Genomic DNA, 18,554 nt, shown 5'->3' with positions numbered 1-18,554 from the left:
TCGATAGATTTTCAAGGTTACTTGTTACTCCGAGGTCCCCGAAGTTACTTATTTAACTACGTGAACGAAGACGATTTTCTAAACAAGTGAAAAAAAAATCTTCAAGCGACTAAAAATCATTTTTTTATTATTTATTATAATACCAGAAAATGGACTCAGTCACTTCAAAGTTGACGTAACCGACGTCTCCATCACGAATGTGCAATTAGATTTTTTTTAAATGGCCTCTCCGCGGTCACACCGCCATATGTTCAGCGTGTTGTCGGGAGCCTTTTCCTCGCTCTCCGGGTAGTTTCATCCCGAGTGGCGGCGGCGGCCCAGCCGGTGGGCGGGTTGATGTTTCACCGCGCTGCGTCTCCCCGGGTAACCAGCCGTAATGGATCGGGCCTCGGGGCGCGTGGACGGGAATACAGAGCGCCACATCGAAGCCCCGCTGGGTCGCTCATTCACGGCTCTCCCTAATCTACCCGGATACGAGCTCATCGCTCAGCCTCCTATTAGAAAGAGATCTGGTTGCCTTTCTTATTTGTTTAAGCGTCGTTATAAGGGCCTACATGGAGGTGTGTGATGAAAGAGGGAAGAGACACACACACACACACACAGATCATTAACTGTAGTAAAAAATAAAAAAATACCCTAAAATGTTTTAAGAGAAACGGGAGCGCCGGTACACGGAACCGCTGAGTTACCGCGGCGATTACTGGAGATGGTTCTTCGCCACTTTAATTCCACTAACAGGCTCTTTACTGCTCACCTCTCTTCCTCTCATTTGTACTGTGTGTGTGTGTGTGTGTGTGTGTGTGTTGTATAATTTTGTTGACGAGGTTTTTTGTGGACTATTAAAAGCTCATGAATGCTGCAGCCCTCTGGCCCTCCGACCCGCGGGCGTCCGACACTCTGAGGTATCGTCTCGCTGCACCTTTTATTGCACTTTTATTCACCCGATCTCCCCGGCGATGGGAGGAGGAGGAGGAGGAGGAGGAGGAGGAGGAGTTCATGGGGTTAACTGGCAATGAGCCTCAGCCGCGTGGCGATGTTCACGACAGAGACGCTCTAATGTAAACTCAGATATTACAGCGACGCCCAGGAAGATCTTGAACGCCATTGAGTGGGAAAAATGTCCCGCATTGCATTGTGGGAGTCGGGAGAAAGCAGGGAAGCTGTGAGGGCGTTGTGTGATTGGACGGTGGAGTTGTGGGTGTGTCATGTCGTCGATGTGTAAGGAATCCCCTCGTACCGCCTCCTGCCAAGGCTCTTTTTAGAGTGACCACGTTTTTAATTTGTCACTCGTTTCTTCTTCTTTGGTTTATTTGATGACAGTGCACATGAATAAACAGCATGTGTGTAAATGTGCCAGAGTTATAGCCAAGAGGCTATTTTTCATCAGTAAAACAAACCTAAAAACACAAGATGACACATACATGTTTAATACTTAATAACACGCCTCCCCTGTGCACTTCGCTGCTATTCTTCTCATTTTACTTTTAACACTGAGTGGATCCCGGTGTTTCTCACGGATGCACATTTAATAATACGGATGCTGTGATGCAGCTTTCTTTTTGTGTTTGAATGTGAAGAAAAAATACAGATAAAAAATTTTATTTGATCTGATATCGCTCGAAACTGATTTGAGGAGAGAGAAGAGAGACTGGGAGATGTGACGCCGCTGCAGTCTGACCCAGTTAGAAACATTTCAGATCCACCCTTCACCTCCGTCTCCTCCTCCCTTTCCTTCTACTTTTATTTATTTGCTGCCGCTGAAGCCAGAGGAGCGTCGCGTGAGGCTCTGCTGTCGCTCACACGGACGAAAGAACCCCACGTAAAAGAGTATTTATTAATAAAAGATGGTGTCTGGCGTCCCTTTAACTAAATGTATTTCTTAGTGAGACGGAAATACAACCAACACATAAATCATAAATATGAGTTATTGTTTAGCTTTCTATGCTAATGCAACTTATTAGCAACGGCTATTCTGAGCTAGCCCTTTTCTAACCTGCTACCACATTATGTGTCGATTAATATAATAATTATATATTCAGGTGAGAAGTACGCAGAACAAAGAAATACCTTTTTTTTAAATAATATGTATTTAATCATCCCTCACCTGACACTGCAATAGATAATTATGTTGTAATCACAGTGAGATTAAATTAATATCAGCGTTCCGTCGTCGGGTAGAATCCTCAAACAGTTTTTATGATGGGAAACTAGTAACTTCTCATTATTGTTATTTTTTGTGTTTCTGTTTGTGAAATTCCCGCGAAACGTTTCAATTTCACATCGTTAAATTCACACAAATAAGCTTCCTCCTTCCAAAGGGAGAGGATTTAAGTCAGGTTTAGGTTATCAGGATCTCTTGGTCGGGTTTAGGTGAAGATGGATGACTCTGAACGTGGCGTTACGTAATCATTCTCAAACAGAGCAACGGCGGCGGCGGGAAACAGGCGGCCAGCAGAGAGCGTCACGAGTCGGCCATCAGCAACCCAACAATGTGCTTGAGAACCCCCCCCCCCCCCCATTGTGTGGTGGTCATTCTGGTTTCCACGTGCACAAGTATGTGTGTGTGTGTGTGTGGGGGTGATGTCATGTTCGATGACATCATTGCAGACGTGCCGGGGGTGCAGATGAGTTTGCCGTGGCCCTGTTGGGGCCCTTTACCCCCCCCCCCCCTCCAGCTCTGTCGGTGTGTAATCTCTGGAAACGGCCTCAAACGCGCTCCCTCTCTCTCCGCTGCCAGTCGACCAATCCCGGCTCAAATTGAGCGTGGCGGAGCCCCTCCCACTCACATTCCCGTCTCGCCACCAACCCGCCGGCCGCCAAGTCACTTTGCCAACGCTGAGCCTCGTATGTAGAGGCTTTTTTTCTGCTTTTTCTTTGCACGAGTCTCCCAGCTGTACCGAGTCCACGGAAACCGCAGCGGGCGGCGGCGTCCGAAGTGTCCGACAGGGCGAGCGGCGGCAACACACCCCACACAGCAGTTGACAGGACAAAGAAGACACACACACACACACACACACTCCCACTGGAGCAACACGAGAGGGGGAGGGCCGGAGAGCTAAGCTGCGACACACACACACACACATGCGTGTAATCCCCCCTCACACACTCACACCCCGCCGTGCACAACACATGCAGGCTCCTCCCTGCCCAAGGAGACAGAAATGGGAGGAGCAGTCAGTCACTGATAGTGAAAGGGAGCGGGATAAGAGGGCAGGGGGAGAGAGAGAGAGACGGCAGAGGAGAAGAAAAAAGGAGGGGGGGAACCGGTCTTCATCAGTCGAGCTCCGGGGGGGGGGGGGGGATCCTAAATATTCATTCATGCTTGAATGAGAGAAAACGGAGAGAGCGGCGAGCGCGTGTGTCCCGATCCAGAGACGACACAGGAAGTAGGGCGCGCTCGGCTCGGGGAGAAGGAAAGGAGGAAAAGGGAGCAGCGAGAGAGAGAGAGAGAGCGAGAGAGAGAGGGGAGAGCATTGTGGCGCTCACTCTCCTCCCCTCGTCTTAAAGCAGCAGCGGCAGGAGAGGGAGAAGGAGGACGAGACCCACGAGTGAGGACGCACGGAGGCGAAGCGGCGCTCTGCATCGGCAGCAGGAAGGGGGGGGGGGGGACGGAGGAAAAAATGGAGCTTTGAAATCTGCCCTCATCCATCCCCGGCTCCTTATTTGTCATTTCATCCTCCTCTCCGCGCTCCGGCTCGGCCGCGGTTCTCTCTCTCCTCCTGAACGCTCCGTGGAATTCTGACCATGCCTGGTGAGTGTCGCCGCCGTCCGGCCTTTTGTGTGTCGCCGTTCTGGCCCGGGAGGTTGGGGGGGGGGGGGGGGAGCTTGCAGTTATTCTTTTCTTCTTCCTTCCTTATTGTGTGTGTGTGTGTGTGTGTGGCCACCAATAGAAACGTAGCACTAGAGGACGACAGAGGATGCTCCATTGAGACTATTCACGCTCCCCTGCCTCTTGTGTGCCGTCCAGCTGTGCCCCCCCCCCCTCCTCCTCCTTCTTCTCTTCCTCCTTCTATCAGTGACAATGCAAAGGAGACCGTTCTCCTAAAACAAACACACACACACACACACACACTACTACTACACTCAACATTCAAGTTTCTCCGTCTTTGTCATGTAATTGCTTTTAACTCCTGAAGGGCTTTTATTCAGCGCGGTGCACACACACACACACACACACACACACACACATATACATATGTGTGTGTGTGTGTGGGGACTGTAACCTCCATGTAGCAGCGCCGCACAGCGCTGGCCTGTGTGACGGAGGGGCAGCCAGCTAACAGGAGTCAGATGACCGGGCCGAGCTCTGTGAGGTCAGCGCGGCAGGAGGAGGAGGACGAGGCAATCGGCATATTATTAGTATTTTTAAAGAAAGGTGGCGCCGTGCATCCCAAAGACGGGGAGAGTTTCGGGGGGGGGGGGGCAACAGCTCATTGCATCGTCGATACGAGAGGAGACGACGGGGGGGGGGGGGGCTAATCTTGGCGGGTTAGTCATCGCTTGGGCCTCGGGGGAGTTGTTCACATTCGTCTCACCGGGCGATATGGAGTCATGATGTCAGCTCTCCCAGATTCATCTAAATGTTTCCGCATGGGTGATTCTTATTATCTCGGCGTATCTCCCTGCCGTTGATTAAAAAAATTAAATAAAAAAAGCTCTGAAACACACGCAGTGTCGTCCTGGAGGCCAGAGTTCAAAGCCGTCCTCACACACACACACACACGCAGTCGGAGGTCCTCTCGCCTGTCGCCTGCTGCTGAACCGAGCTCCACGTCTCCACACCAAGCGTTCGTGACATGTGCCGTAACGGCGTGGTGGCGTGACGCCGGGGGGGTCGTGTGTGTGTGTGTTTGTTTGTTTGTTTGTGCAACACATCGCTGCGAGCGCACATGCTGCGCGTGCAGACGTGCATATGCCGCCGTAACGCGCGGCGGTCCTATCTTCGGTTCGGGGGAAACCGAGAGGAGAGAAGATAGAGCCGTTAGTCATTTTCACGGCCTGGAACGTGGGACGGGGGGGGGGGGGGGGCTGGAGGGGGAGGAGCCAATGGGAGGTGGAGACATGACACACACACACACACACATTGTGAGGAAGGGAAAGCAAATAAGAAATTGTTCATTTCCAGATATTAAGTGCACTCCAGGGTAATAAAAGCTCTTCATGGCTGTGAGGACTTTGCCCCTCCCGGACGCTCTCAGATTGTTGCGCAACGTTATTGACAATCAGGAAATGGAACTCCGGTGTGAAAGATGGAGTCGTGATGATCAGTGTCTTCCTGCCTCGTCCTCCTCATCCCTCCATCGCTCTGTGTGTGATTACTCCGTCATAGATCATCTCCGTGAGCTCCATTGATCACTGAGAGCTGGTGAAGTGGAGCAGGGCTCATACAGGGGGGGGGGGGCTTAATCAACAACACTCCAACATGACCACACAGTACAAACATCCCAGCAGTTCACTTGTTGTTCTATAAATAATTTCCTTTTGTTTTGCTGTCCTGAATATGAAGTTATCTCATTTAAAAGCTTTGGTTTAAATCGTGGATACATTCCACTCGTCCGCACCTCCGTTTTCTCTTAAGTCAAAGTGAACGATATGAAAAAGGATTTTTTTCTTGTTGGGATCGGAAAGGAAGCAAAAGAAGAAAATAAAGCGTCCCGACATGAAAGAGGACTCGTGCTCCACGAGCGTGAACTCTGATGAAAGAGGAGCGAATGCTCACGATAGGGCAGCGCTGTCAATAATTGAATCTCTCTCCCTCTCTCTCCCCCCCCCCCCCCCCTGCCCCGGAGGCCGTAATGCAGAGTCAGTTGGAGCATCCGAGATCTCGAGCATCCGTCCTAAAGGTCTCTTTCTGTCTCTTCTGTCTCACACGGAGCTCTTTCGTCTCTATATTTATATTTATTTATTTATTTACATTTATTTATTCATTTATTTATTTACATTTATTTATTTGGAGGGATGGAGAGAAGGAGGGAAGGAGCTCTTAATGCCTCTAATGCTTATCGCTTCCCTCTCACTTCACTTCCTTCTAGACGGAGAGACGCCGACCTCTTGTATTTTTAGACAAGCAGACACATTTAAAGGGCCGGGCGTTATTATTTACCAGCGTGACCGAACCATCGCGATGATGTCGCCAGTTCGAGTAGCTCCTCCCCCTCCGCCCCGCCGGTGTGCTCCTCTTCCTCTTCCTCTCTTGCTCTCTATCAATGCCTCCTCGTCCAACATGTCTCACCCTCTCTTCCACTCGCGATGCAGACTTGTGCAAGCCTGCAGGGAATGGCCGGTATCCACCGATCCTCCCTCCCTCCTAGCTCCCTCCCTCCTAGCTCCCTCCCTCCGGCTCGTTACCTCGGTGCAGCCAGGTGGTGCTCCAGTGAGCCCCTTCCCGTCTCTCTCTGACCCTCTCGTCTGCTCGGGAGCGTCCACCCCCACAGTGAGCACGCCGTCCTGTTGTTGTTGTTGTTGTTGTGGTGTGTGTGTGTGTGTGTAAATATAAACAACACTGCCACGTGACTCGGTGCAGACGGCCCTTGTTCCTTAGTGATTTGGGAGGTGGAGTAGCCTGCTGCGTCGTGTATATTTAGGAGGCGTTGAGATGTTATCGTGAGCTCAGGAATGAGGAAGGGGTCGGTCTCTGTCGTCCACCTTTACTCAGCGGCCATTCCCCAGGTCTGTTGACTCGAGATAAGAGACGAGAGACTCTAATGCCTCCTTGTTCTTCTTCTCCTCCGTTCTGTTGTTCTTCTTCTTACAATCGTACGATACATCTGGCGGTTCCCCGGACTCTCATTTGCTTTCCTTCTTTTCCCGGAGTCCATCTCTCCGGCCAACGATACTGAAATAGTTTGGGAGGTGGGGAGCAAAGACCTCTCCGCCCGACCAGGCGAAGACACTCGGCCTGTTTCCATGTCCCGGTTTCACATCACTGGCATTTCTGCAGCATTTATTTAAAATGCATTTCTTCTTCTCCTACCTTTTTTTCCCCCTCTTTAAAACACCAGTGTTCTTCTCGGCGTCTGGTGACCTCACGTCTCCTCTGTGACGTTGTGCTGCACAGAAACAACCCGTACCACACATCTGGCGGTGGCCTGAGTGCGTTCCCCCGGCCTACATTCTCTCTCTCTCTCTCTCTCTCTCTCTCCCTCTCTCTCTCCCGGAGTCCATCTCTCCGGCCAAGAACCCAGCATTTTTCCCACAGTGTGGTGCAGAAGGCCTTTTTGTTTCCTGCTACACGGACACGTGGTGAGGAGAAGGAGGAGGAGGAGGAGGAGGAGGAGGAGCTGACTTCCTGGCTGCCAACTCGGCTCCTGTGAGAACAGATGTGATGAAGACAGAGGAGCCGTGTATCCAGCTACAGCTCTTACAGATGAAGCTCTACTCCTCAAGACAGTTGAATACTTCCCCAACGTGGGGCTGTCAGCTGTTCTCCTTCCTGGACCGCCTTTCTGTTTTTGGTTCATTTCGGCTAAGAACAGAGGCGGTCAGAGGCGGTAGAAGGCAGTAGCAGGCAGTAGGAGTTAGTAGGACGGAGTAGGAGGTGGTAGGAGGAAGTAGGACGGAGTAGGAGGTGGTAGGAGGCAGTAAGAGTCGGTAGGAGGCTTTAGGAGGCAGTAGGAGTCCATCACAGTACGTCAGAGCGTCAGGGAACAACTGTGATTATTGTTAAGTAGAGGGTTACAAAACTAATTAATAATCGTGATCCATCAGATTATTGGTCGTCTTTACGTTATGAAGTTGGTAAAGTTTGAGCCCCTTGAACCTCCAGGAGTGTCCCGAGTGTATCTGCATGCACCCTGACGCTCCTCTCTCGGGGCTGGTCCTGGGAAAGAAAGGCGCTGTCTTTTTAAATGTGCCGTGGAGCGAGGAGGGGTGGGTGTGTGTGTGTGTGTGTGTGTTCGTCACACACACATCCTCTGGGAGCGTTGTGGTGGAGCGCAGAGGGCAGAGGCTGCAGCCGCGTTCCCAGAGACGCAGAAAATAGTCTGGAGGAGGACAAAAAAAAGGAAACGCCGGAGCCCGGCGCCCGAGGAATGCGACCCGGAGCGGAGTGTGTGTGCGTTTCGGGGATCCGGCTTGGGGGGGGGGCGTCGGACCATGTTCCACATATTCAGCCGATCGTAAGTAGATGTTGTCGTTTATTCTTTCTTTCATTTCCTCGTTTCCTTGTTGCACGCCGCATCCGCCCACGGCTCACTCTGGGGCATCTTAACGATTTTATTGTTTTTTAGTTTTCTTTCACGATGAATTTTAAGGACGAGGTCACGAGGAGAGAAAAAAGAGGAGATAAAAGGCAAAGCTATGGGCTTTTGTGAGGGTGGGGGGGGGACAAGGACACGTTTAGACTCGAAAACATGAAAAGTATTCAGCGCCGGAGGCCCAGACGGCAAATAACATCCCGGCGTCGCCGCGTAGCGCCTTGTCTTGGTGCTATGTAGAGCCAATTATCACGCGGGCAGAGCTGTGGCCACCCGTCTGCTGCTGGGGACCCGGCCCGGACGGCCAGCAGTGAAAACACCCTTCCTCATCTCCTCGCCTCCTCGCCTCCTCGACTCCTTTCTGCTGTTATCCGTCTCCCCCTGAAGCACTAACTTGTTACGCAAGAGCTCAAGAGAAGATCGCTTCTCCTTCTTGTCACTAATTCATATTTACTCCAGTTTGTTCATTCTTTTCTTTACCTCCACATACAACATGAGCTCGTGGGCACCGGAGCTCAGGTGCGTGACCTTGGCGTGTGTCATGCCTCTTACACGGTGGATTGATTGTAGCCGTGCGTGCAGTTAAATGACAAATCAATGAAGGCGAGCGGGGAATGAAATAAACAAGGAGTGCGCGACACACGCATTAGTGCGTGTGTGTGTGTTAATATGTCGTTAATGTGATATTTTCTATATCTGTGTCACAGGAAATGGTGTTTTCTCGCCGATAGCGGCTCAAACGAGGCTCTCTGGACATGATGAGTCCGTTAATTGGGCTCAATTAAAGGACAAGTCAATGGTGGCTAGAGGGGAATGAAATAAACAGGAAGTGGTCGACTCCGAGTGCAACACCTGCATTAGTGTGTGTGTGCGTGTTAATATGTCATGTTCTGGTGTATGACATGTGGAAGGACGGCGGCTAGCCCCTCTCTCCCACCGCGCCGCAGGCCGGACGATGAGCCCGTTAATTGAGCTGAAATCCCCCCCCCCGTCTCACGATGACGACTCGATTTCATCATTTTCTTCTCCGTCAGTGCAGAGTTTAACGAGCGCCGAGCGGAGGTGTCATTTGAGTTATAAAGCGAAAAAATATGTTGGTTTTTTTGTTTGTTTTTTAAGATTTTTATTTGAGCTCGAGATTCTTTTCAGTTTTGAAAAATAAATGATGAATCAACGCCGACCTGCCGAGGTTATTTGTCGGCAAATGGGAGCCGGATGTTTGTAGTTTTTTTTAAAAAGCTTGTCTAATTATCCCAAACACATGGAGATGCTCCGTGGCTCTGCCTCGCGGTTTAAAGACGTCCAGTTGCTCTGCTCCTGTGTGCGGAGCAGCGTTTGATGAATAAATGATGAAGTGTAACGCGTTCTATGGATTTCGGTCCAGTTCAGTTTAGTTTTGCTCTGTTATGAAATGATCAATCCCTTCACCGGGCCTCACGCTTGCGTCATTGATCCAGAGAGTTAAACGAAACACATTCATGAAGCTGCTTTTGGCTTCTTCCCCTCCGTGTGGTGACCGTAGGTATGACGCCTGTCTGCAGACCGCTGGTCTTACACGTCAGTAGAAGAGGGATAATGGATTTTTTCGGACAAAAAAAAGCAGAACCCGGTGAATGAAGAGCACGCGTTGGTTGTCACGGCGACGCAAATAACTCACCAGCGGACGGCGTTTGGGAGGCGCACGTCGATTGTGAATCCGTCTCGGCGGCCATTGCTGCACGACGGTCTACAAAGGCATTTAGAAGAGGGCATTGTGGGTCGGTTTTATCTGTCGCTCCTGGAAGCTTCCGTGTGTGTGTGTGTGTGTGTGTGTGTGTGTGTGTGTGTGTGTGTGTGCGTGTGCGTGTGTGTGCGTGCCATCCTGTGCGGTCGTCCTCCATGATCCTCTTGACTCCTCCCCCTCCCCTCGTCGTGTGCCCATAAAAAGGCGTCGGTTAAAATCGATACGCCAATAACACACAGTGCATCAGGCGAGCTCCCAGATGGCCGTTTGTCATTAGCGTGTCGGTTGACCTTTGCCCTCCCGACCGTACAGATGCTGCTGAAGGAGTTACTCATTAGCGTGACCTTTTGACCTCATCACACGCTCTCTCTCGTTCTGCGATGTTTTGTCGGTGCCGTTTGGATGCTTCGCCGCGTGCGTCGCCTCCTCCGGAGCCGTGGAGTCACAGGTGATCACGTTTAATGGCGGCGGCGTGCGCTGCAGCCGCCGCGGTGACCTCCTCCTCCTCCTCCTCCTCCTCCGCCGTGCAGCTGGTGGGTTCTCCTCATGGCTCCTCGGCTCATGACTACAGAGCCGACTCCTGCTGCGACGGTCCTGGCAGATGTTTGCACTGAATCACCCTCTGCTCGTGTGTGTGTGTGTGTGTGTGTCTGTGTGTGCTACAGCCTGGCTCTCCCAACCACCTGATCTCAGCTACCAGCCAACCTTCCCCACGCTCCGGTGTGTCTGCCAGGCTTCCCTTCAGACTCCTAGAACTCGCCTCCTGGAGGGGATGCTCGATGCTCGATGCTCGATGCTCACGGCCTCCGTCCCCCTGTGTGTGTGTTTGGTGAAACTAACCTGATGTGGTCATCTACACATGAGGGTAAAGGCTCTTGTAGGGCTCTGACTGGTTCTGGTTCCTCTTCACAGAGGTGGTCACACCAGAGCTTCAGGTTCTATTCCCTCTGGGCTGGGCCAGTGTTCCCTCTCCTTCAAAATCTCTCTTCTGTCTTGTGTGTATGAGACAGCAAGAACCGCAACAACCTAAAGAACCTAAAGAACCGCAAGAGTCTAAATAGTCTAAAGAACCGAAATAACCCAAAGAGTCTGAAGAACCTAAAGAACCCAAAAAGTCAAAAGAACCGAAAGAGCCGAAAGAACCCAAAGAGTCTAAATAGTCTAAAGAACCCAAAGAGATGAGCAGAAAAGGGAATTTTCTTTTTGTTCAGAGTATCTTAAGTGTGTGTGTGTGTGTGTGTGTGTGTGTGTGTGTGTGTGTGTGTGTGTGTGTGTGTGTGTGTGTGTGTGTGTGTGTGTGTGTGTGTGTGTGTGTGTGTGTGTGTGTGTCTCTCCCTTTCGGTGGGTTATTGGAATGTTAAGTTAAAGGCCGTCACATTGGAAGCCCCGTGCAACACGTTCCTCCGTTGTCGTGCGGGCGTAGTCCAACCGGAGGGAGCAACTCGCCGTCTGGCTCTGCAAGTCTCTGCCTGCTTCCTCACACACACACACACACACATACACACACACACACACAGAGACAGACACTTCTCAAGTGTGTTTGTTTGTTTGTTATTAACAAAGTAGTTGCTGCTCCGGTGTGCCGGCGGAAGGCGTATCGATTGTTGCGACAGAGGCATGTTGGATAACGGAGGGCGGACGCCGCCGCCGCCATCGGGTTGCTTGAGTGTCTGTTGTTGCACGTTAGCAACGCGAAGTGGAAAACAACGCGAGCTGCAGCGCCGTCATTCAGCCGACCGGTGCCTTCGTCGTCCCTCGTGGCGAGGAGCGCCCGGCTCGCCACCCAGCCGGCGCGTCAGACGTCTTGAGGTCTCAGATCCCAGACTGTCGGGCGCAGCCCAGACTCACTCAGGACCCATTACCTCCTCCTCCTCCTCCTCCTCCTCCTCCGACTGCGACGCCATTACTCCAAACCAGTTTCCATCGACCCCCCCCCCCCCCCCCCCGCGTGCGGCGCGGTGCCATCCAGAGAATCAGTGGTCAGCAGCTCTGGCTTCCAATCCGAGGGTTGCCGGTTCAATCCCCGCCCTAGTCCATGTGTCCTTGAGCAAGACTCCTAACCCTGAGTTGCTCGCTGTAGCTGTTTCTACGGTGTTTTAATCTCACATGTAAAGGTTCTTTGAGCGCTATATTCATTATTATTATTTTTATGAACTCATCGTGGTTCTTCATGGCATGACCTTCTTTAATTCTGCACTAGCTGGCTTTGTGTTAGTCGTGTCTGGAAGTTTCTGAACTATTAGAGGCCCCGAGTTGTCTATATACAGTATATATATAAATATATATTTATATATAGCTTCTGAAATATTTAGGTGGCCCGGCATGAACAACCAGATATTGATGGATGGCAAAGGAGAGGAGAAGGAAGGATGACCGCGGAGGAAGAGATAAAACAGAGCAGGGAAAATAAGAGCAGAGCGCAATGGAAACATGAGAACCAGAGGGGAAAGAATCCACACACACACACACACACATCAGGTAAACACTGAATGAGAGACGGCATAAAAAAAATGGAGGCAGAGTGATGGAGGATTCATCAAGGACAGAGAAGGACGGCGTTGGGGGAAGGTAAACCCGAAAAGAGGCGTGCTCAGCTTTTGACACCAGCTGTTCTCCTGCAGAGGCTGACATGTGTCAGACTGGGGGTGGGGGGGCAGTTCTCTCGTTGTCGTTATTACATAGCGCTACAGTAAAATTTGTAGATGTCGTGCGGCGGCGTTATTATTATTCATCAATCCGTTCTTCCTCAGTCGCCCACCGTTCCCTCTGACACTCATGTGCTAATATGATATGCAGAGAACTAAAAAAAGGAAAAAAGAAAACCGCAGCGGCGTGAATAAAGATATTCCTGTTTAAAAAAAAAAAAGGAGGTGCAGCAATTTGCTGAAGGATGTCGCTCCGGATGGACGGAGGCTGCATGTTGGCGGGCAGCGCTGGCAGGCCTTCTAATAGTCTAAATATTAGGAGCGTGTGTATATATATATATTTATATATATATATTTAAAATATGTGTAAATATATATATATTTACATGTATATATATATATATTTACATATATATATTTATATATATATTTTTTAAATATATATATATACATATTTATATATATATATATATATCCCTCCCCGTCTCTTCACACACACACGCACACACACATACATTTACCACGCTATGAGAACCTCCCGTTTCCCCTCCTCTCTCCTCTCCGCACACTCGGCTCGCCGCGTGTTCTGCCCGGTACCCAGTCAGCCAATCGCAAAGCAGATTCAGGTGCAAAACACACACACACACACACACTTCCTCTGCAGCTGTGAAGAAAAGAAGGGGAAAAAAAGAGGCTTCGGAGCTCCTGAAACTAGATCCTCCGATTGGAAGACGTCCTCCAGGCGTTATGTGCATGGGTCTTAGTTAGAGAGAGAGAGAGAGAGAGAGAGAGCATTGGATTTGACCACAGCGCTGGCTGTGCAGAGGCTCGCAGCAGATGAGATGTACACACACACACACACACACACGTGCACAGGATTAGTGTGTAAGCCGTCCCGCGGAGGCCACGGTGAGCTGCATGTTCACACTCGTTACTCTGGATTGACCCTCGTCCCGCCGGCGCCGGGGGGTTGATGCCGGCGGCTCCCCACTGGCATGTTTAATCTGACCACTGTGAGGCGGTGGGTAGATGCTTCATAATAATTATGATGCATTCAAAAAGCACGTTTATCGTAACACTTGATGATTATAGGACACTTTGTTTGTATGGCCCGTTTAGTGCGTTACATGGGATTAAGAATTTTTGTAATTAAAAAAAATATATATTAATTGATCTTGCATGATATTAATATTATACTGTATTATAAAATAATTATATATATTACATGTATGGTAATTCTAAAAATGTATGATATCGGCAAGAAAGACATTTATTCAGTATTATGAAACTTGACTTTATGAGTCTTTATAAAGTGCTTTTTTTAATGAGTTGTACATATTTTATAGAGTGTAGAGTCCTTACACTTAAAGCTGATTATAAGTGTGTTTCTAAAACTTCAATGTGGGAGAATAACATACTTTAATGCAACTTATTGGATGTTAGTAAAGCTTAATGTTCGGGGTGAAGACACACACACACACACACACACACACACACGCGCTCTTTGCTTCATCCTCTCTGGCTGGAGGAGCCTCCGAGAACCGAGCTGCAGGCTTGTTTCCGTCAGGCTATTATTAAAGTGACGGAGGAGAAGAAGAAGAAGAAGAAGAAGAAGAAGAAGAAGAAGGGTGAACGGGGGGGGGGGAGAGGGGGGGGTACAGGGCGTCACGCCGAGCACCCTTCTCACTCTCATCCTTCACACTCCGCCACAAAGCGCTCGCTGCATATGCTCCCGCTCACTTCCTCCACTCTGCAGGGTGACTCAGATCTCTCTCTCTCTCTCCCTCTCTCCCTCCCTTTCTCTCTCTCTCTCTCTCTCCCTCCCTCTCTCAGGTCCCATCTGATGCCCAGGCTGAAGGAGTCTCGCTCCCATGAGTCATTGCTCAGCCCCAGCAGCGCTGTGGAAGCCCTGGACATAAGCATGGAGGACGAGGTCGTCATCAAGCCCGTGCACAGCAGCATCCTGGGGCAGGACTACTGCTTTGAGGTGAGCAGGCACACACATGCACACACACACACACACACACACACACACACAATGAATGCTCGTGGTGTCGGCTGGATGTGGAGTGGAGTCAGAGTGGAGACGTGAGAAGATGAAGATCAAACTCCATTAAACTCTCCATCGGCTCGCTGATGATATTTTTAATCGGTTTATATAATAATCTCTTTATAATAATCTCTTTATAATAATCTATTTATAATAATCTCTTTGTTTAATTGTTTTTAATCCACAACAACAAAACATCTAGCATTACTGAAGAGTTCACAAACACTCTCTCTTTTTCTTTCTCTCTCTCTCTCTCTCTCTACTACTGTGCATTTGTTATCATCCAGTCATCATCTAGCCATCTCTCTCTCTCTCTATCTATATATCTCTCTCTCTGTCTTTAATAACCTGCCATTCTTCACCTTTCTGCTCTCTCTCTCTCTCTCTATCTCTCTACTACTGTGCATTTGTTATCATCCAGTCATCATCTAGCCATCTCTCTCTCTCTCTATCTATATATCTCTCTATCTATATCTCTCTCTCTGTCTTTAATAACCTGCCATTCTTCACCTTTCTGATCTCTCTCTCTCTCTCTCTACCATTGTGCATTTGTTATCATCCAGTCAGCCACCTCTCTCTCTCTCTCTCCCACTCTCCCTCCCTCTCTCCCTCTCTCCCTCCCTCTCCTCTGTCCATTCTCTCCATTCAGTCATTTCTATCCTTGTGTTGTTTGCTGACCTTCTTTGACGACTAAGTTTTGGCAAAAAACATTCTGTTCCTCCTTTTTACCGTCATTGTAATGCGTGGCGTTTGATGTTTAAAGCATTGTGTTTCTCTCTCTCTCGCTCTCTCTCCTTCTCTCTCTCCCTCCCTCTCTCTCTCTCCCTCCCTCTCTCTCTCTCTCTCCAGGTCACCACCTCCACAGGAAGCAAATGTTTTTCGTGCCGCTCGTCAGCCGAGAGAGACAAATGGATGGAGAACCTGAGGAGGGCGGTGCAACCCAACAAGGTAAACACTGTGTGTGTGTGTGTTTGTGTGTGTATGTCTGTGTGTGTCTGCAGCAGTCGGCGCTAACGCCTTCACGTTACAAATGTCCCAATTCAAAACCACACAACGTCGTGTCTCAACGCTGATTTTACTCATCTTCTAGAACAGGTTAAATATATATATATATATATATATTATTTATATATATTTAATTTATATTAATTATATATATTTAATTCATATTAATTATATATATTTAATTCATATTACATTTAGATAAATGTAATTCATATTATTTAATTTATATTAAATTTATATTTAATGTATATAATTTATACATATTTAATTTCTGTAACCAGGAAAAGCCTCATTGAGGTTACACATCTCCTTGAGAAGTCAGCGGTCGCACAATAACACAAAGTTTCAGACGTACAACATGAAACGGAGAATATAAACGCTAAACCTGCTCAGCGCCGCTCCTGCATACGTTATAATTATGAGTAATTATGATAATGACCCACTTACACAGGTGTCATCTTTTAAAGGAATGTAAACACCTCTCTGTCCTAATGCTAACGGTTCATTACTAATTGAAGGTATGGAGCACCTTGGTTTCCATTTTGCAATTAAATTGGAAAAATTGATAACACCACTGACAACTGATTACATTGAACCACACACACACACACACACACACAGTTCAGAAACATATAAATACCCATCTGAACCCAGAGGACTTGAGGCCGGCTTCATGTCTGCAGACGTTGGTTTAGTTGGTGGTTTAGTGGATCACGTGAACCCCTGGGGGTACGGGAAAGAACTGCAGGGGGTACGTAAGATTATTCAAAATATATTAAAAATGGTTAACTATCAAAAAAGTCCTTTAGAAATCGCAGTTATTCAATAAATATTAAATTAAATTCAAATGTAAGTTCATAGACTTAATTGTATATATTCTATAATTATGATTATTTAATAGCGTTTTGTTTTTGTTTTGTCGGTCCGGTGTTGCCTGTACTAGGTAGGTGCACACAAATATATATATATATGTATAAATGTATATATATATAATTTATATATATATATACATATATATGTTTTTGTTAATTGTTGTTTAAAATTTTTTAGAATAATAAATAACCACAAATAAATAAGAATACAATGGAATATGATTGCCTGATTTATGTTTTCTGTTTGTTTTTTGTAAAAAAACCACTTTGAATCTGTAGACTACTGCCTAATAGTCTTATTATTGCCTAATCGTCTTATTATTGCCTAATCGTCTTATTATTGCCTAATCGTCTTATTATTGTCTAATAGTCTTATTATTGCCTAATAGTCTTATTATTATCTAATAGTCTTATTATTGCCTAATAGTCCTATTATTGACATCTTTATGACAATTGCTCATATACTGTCAGCCTAAATAACTATATTTATTATTTTTGAACAAAGGTTAAATGATATTTCATAGATTTCAAAAAGTGCGCCTAAAGAATCTGTAAATGTCCTCCCCTGGTCGGAGCAGACGGTGTTGCTCCACCCTCTGAAGCATTATCTGGACAGTATTGTACTGCAGAGAGTAGTTTATTCTCTTATGATGGCAATAAAAAGGTAATTAACAAACTAAACGGACCATTATAACACTTAAAAGTGTTTTCCCTGAGAGAACCTGAGGTGTCGTTTCCCCGTGTTCCTCACCGCGTGGTTCCCTCCTGCAGGACAACAGCCGGCGGGTGGAGAACCTGCTGCGGCTCTGGATCATCGAGGCCAAGGACCTGCCGGCCAAGAAGAAGTACTTCTGCGAGCTGTGCCTGGACGACTCGCTCTACGCCCGCACCACCTGCAAGCTGAAGACCGACAACGTGTTCTGGGGCGAGCACTTCGAGTTCAACAACCTGCCGGCCGTGCGCGTCGTCGCCGTGCACCTCTACAAGGACACGGACAAGAAGAAGAAGAAGGATAAGAACAATTACGTGGGGCTGGTCAGCATCCCCGCCGCCGCCGTCACCGGGCGGCAGTTCGTGGAGAAGTGGTACGCCGTGAGCACGCCCAGCCCCCCCAAGGGCAAGGCCTCCGGGCCCATGGTCCGCATCAAGGCGCGCTACCAGAGCATGAGCATCCTGCCCATGGAGATGTACAAGGAGTTCGCCGAGTACACCACCAACAACTACATGCTGCTGTGCTCGGTGCTGGAGCCCGGCATCAGCGTCAAGAACAAGGAGGAGATGGCGTGCGCGCTGGTCCACATCCTGCAGAGCACCGGCAAGGCCAAGGTGAGTACCGGGTCTTCTCCACGTCGCTCTCTTCCCGTGACCTTTGACCTTACGGTGCAGACGGAGGCCAGACGCAGAGGTGATTTCCTCCCGGCTGTCGTACATGTTTAAGTCCGGCTAATTCCTTCCGTGTATCCCCCCCCCACACACACACACACACACACACACACATACATGGCCTGCGGCAACCGGGCCCGCTGGACTCGGAGAATCCCAAATGCCGTTATTTCAATTTTCATGGCGGCCTCGGCGGAGTGGCGCCGGCTGATTGGTGCTTAAGGGGGCGTGGCCTCCCACACGGGGAGCAGCAGGACTCATCCGGTCGCCCGCGGAGACGCCACGTCCTTAATCACCTGCTCTTAATTAATGCTCACCAAAATCCTCTCGTGTCGCCTGGTCACTCTTTTTTTCCGGCTGTTTTTTTCTCTTCGAGATGAGATGGTCACGGTTCACTCATCGCGAGAGACGCACCGCATGTGCGTGTCTGTGAGCGTCTCGTGTTCACAGAAAGGCCTTTCCAACCTGTACGGAAAAAGACGAAAGAAAAAAAAGGGGGAAAAAGAGCCGCCGGCGCCTTTTTGAAGGACTGATGGAAACAGGATGATTTGACGCGTTGTAGTCCTGAAGCGTTGTAGTCCTGAAACTTTGTAGTCCTGAAGCGTTGTAGTCCTGAAGCTTTGTAGTCCTGAAGTGTTGTAGGCCTGAAGCGTTGTAGGCCTGAAGCGTTGTAGGCCTGAA

General features: G+C 48.8%; 1 protein-coding gene across 1 annotated transcript in view; it reads left to right on the top strand.

The window, feature by feature from the left end:
- The window catches only part of dab2ipb (DAB2 interacting protein b), a 66,293-nt gene that overhangs the window by 28,765 nt on the left and 18,974 nt on the right, over positions 1–18,554 (top strand). Inside the window, 3 exon segments of the mRNA XM_056432602.1 lie at positions 14,397–14,550; positions 15,463–15,561; positions 17,262–17,816. Of these exon segments, the coding sequence (XP_056288577.1) occupies positions 14,397–14,550; positions 15,463–15,561; positions 17,262–17,816 (808 nt within the window).

This window comes from Pseudoliparis swirei, chromosome 15, assembly GCF_029220125.1.
Source record: "Pseudoliparis swirei isolate HS2019 ecotype Mariana Trench chromosome 15, NWPU_hadal_v1, whole genome shotgun sequence".
Taxonomy (NCBI): Eukaryota; Metazoa; Chordata; class Actinopteri; order Perciformes; family Liparidae; genus Pseudoliparis; species Pseudoliparis swirei.
Note: the sequence above shows the minus strand (reverse complement) of the source record. Positions and strands in the feature narration are given on the sequence as shown.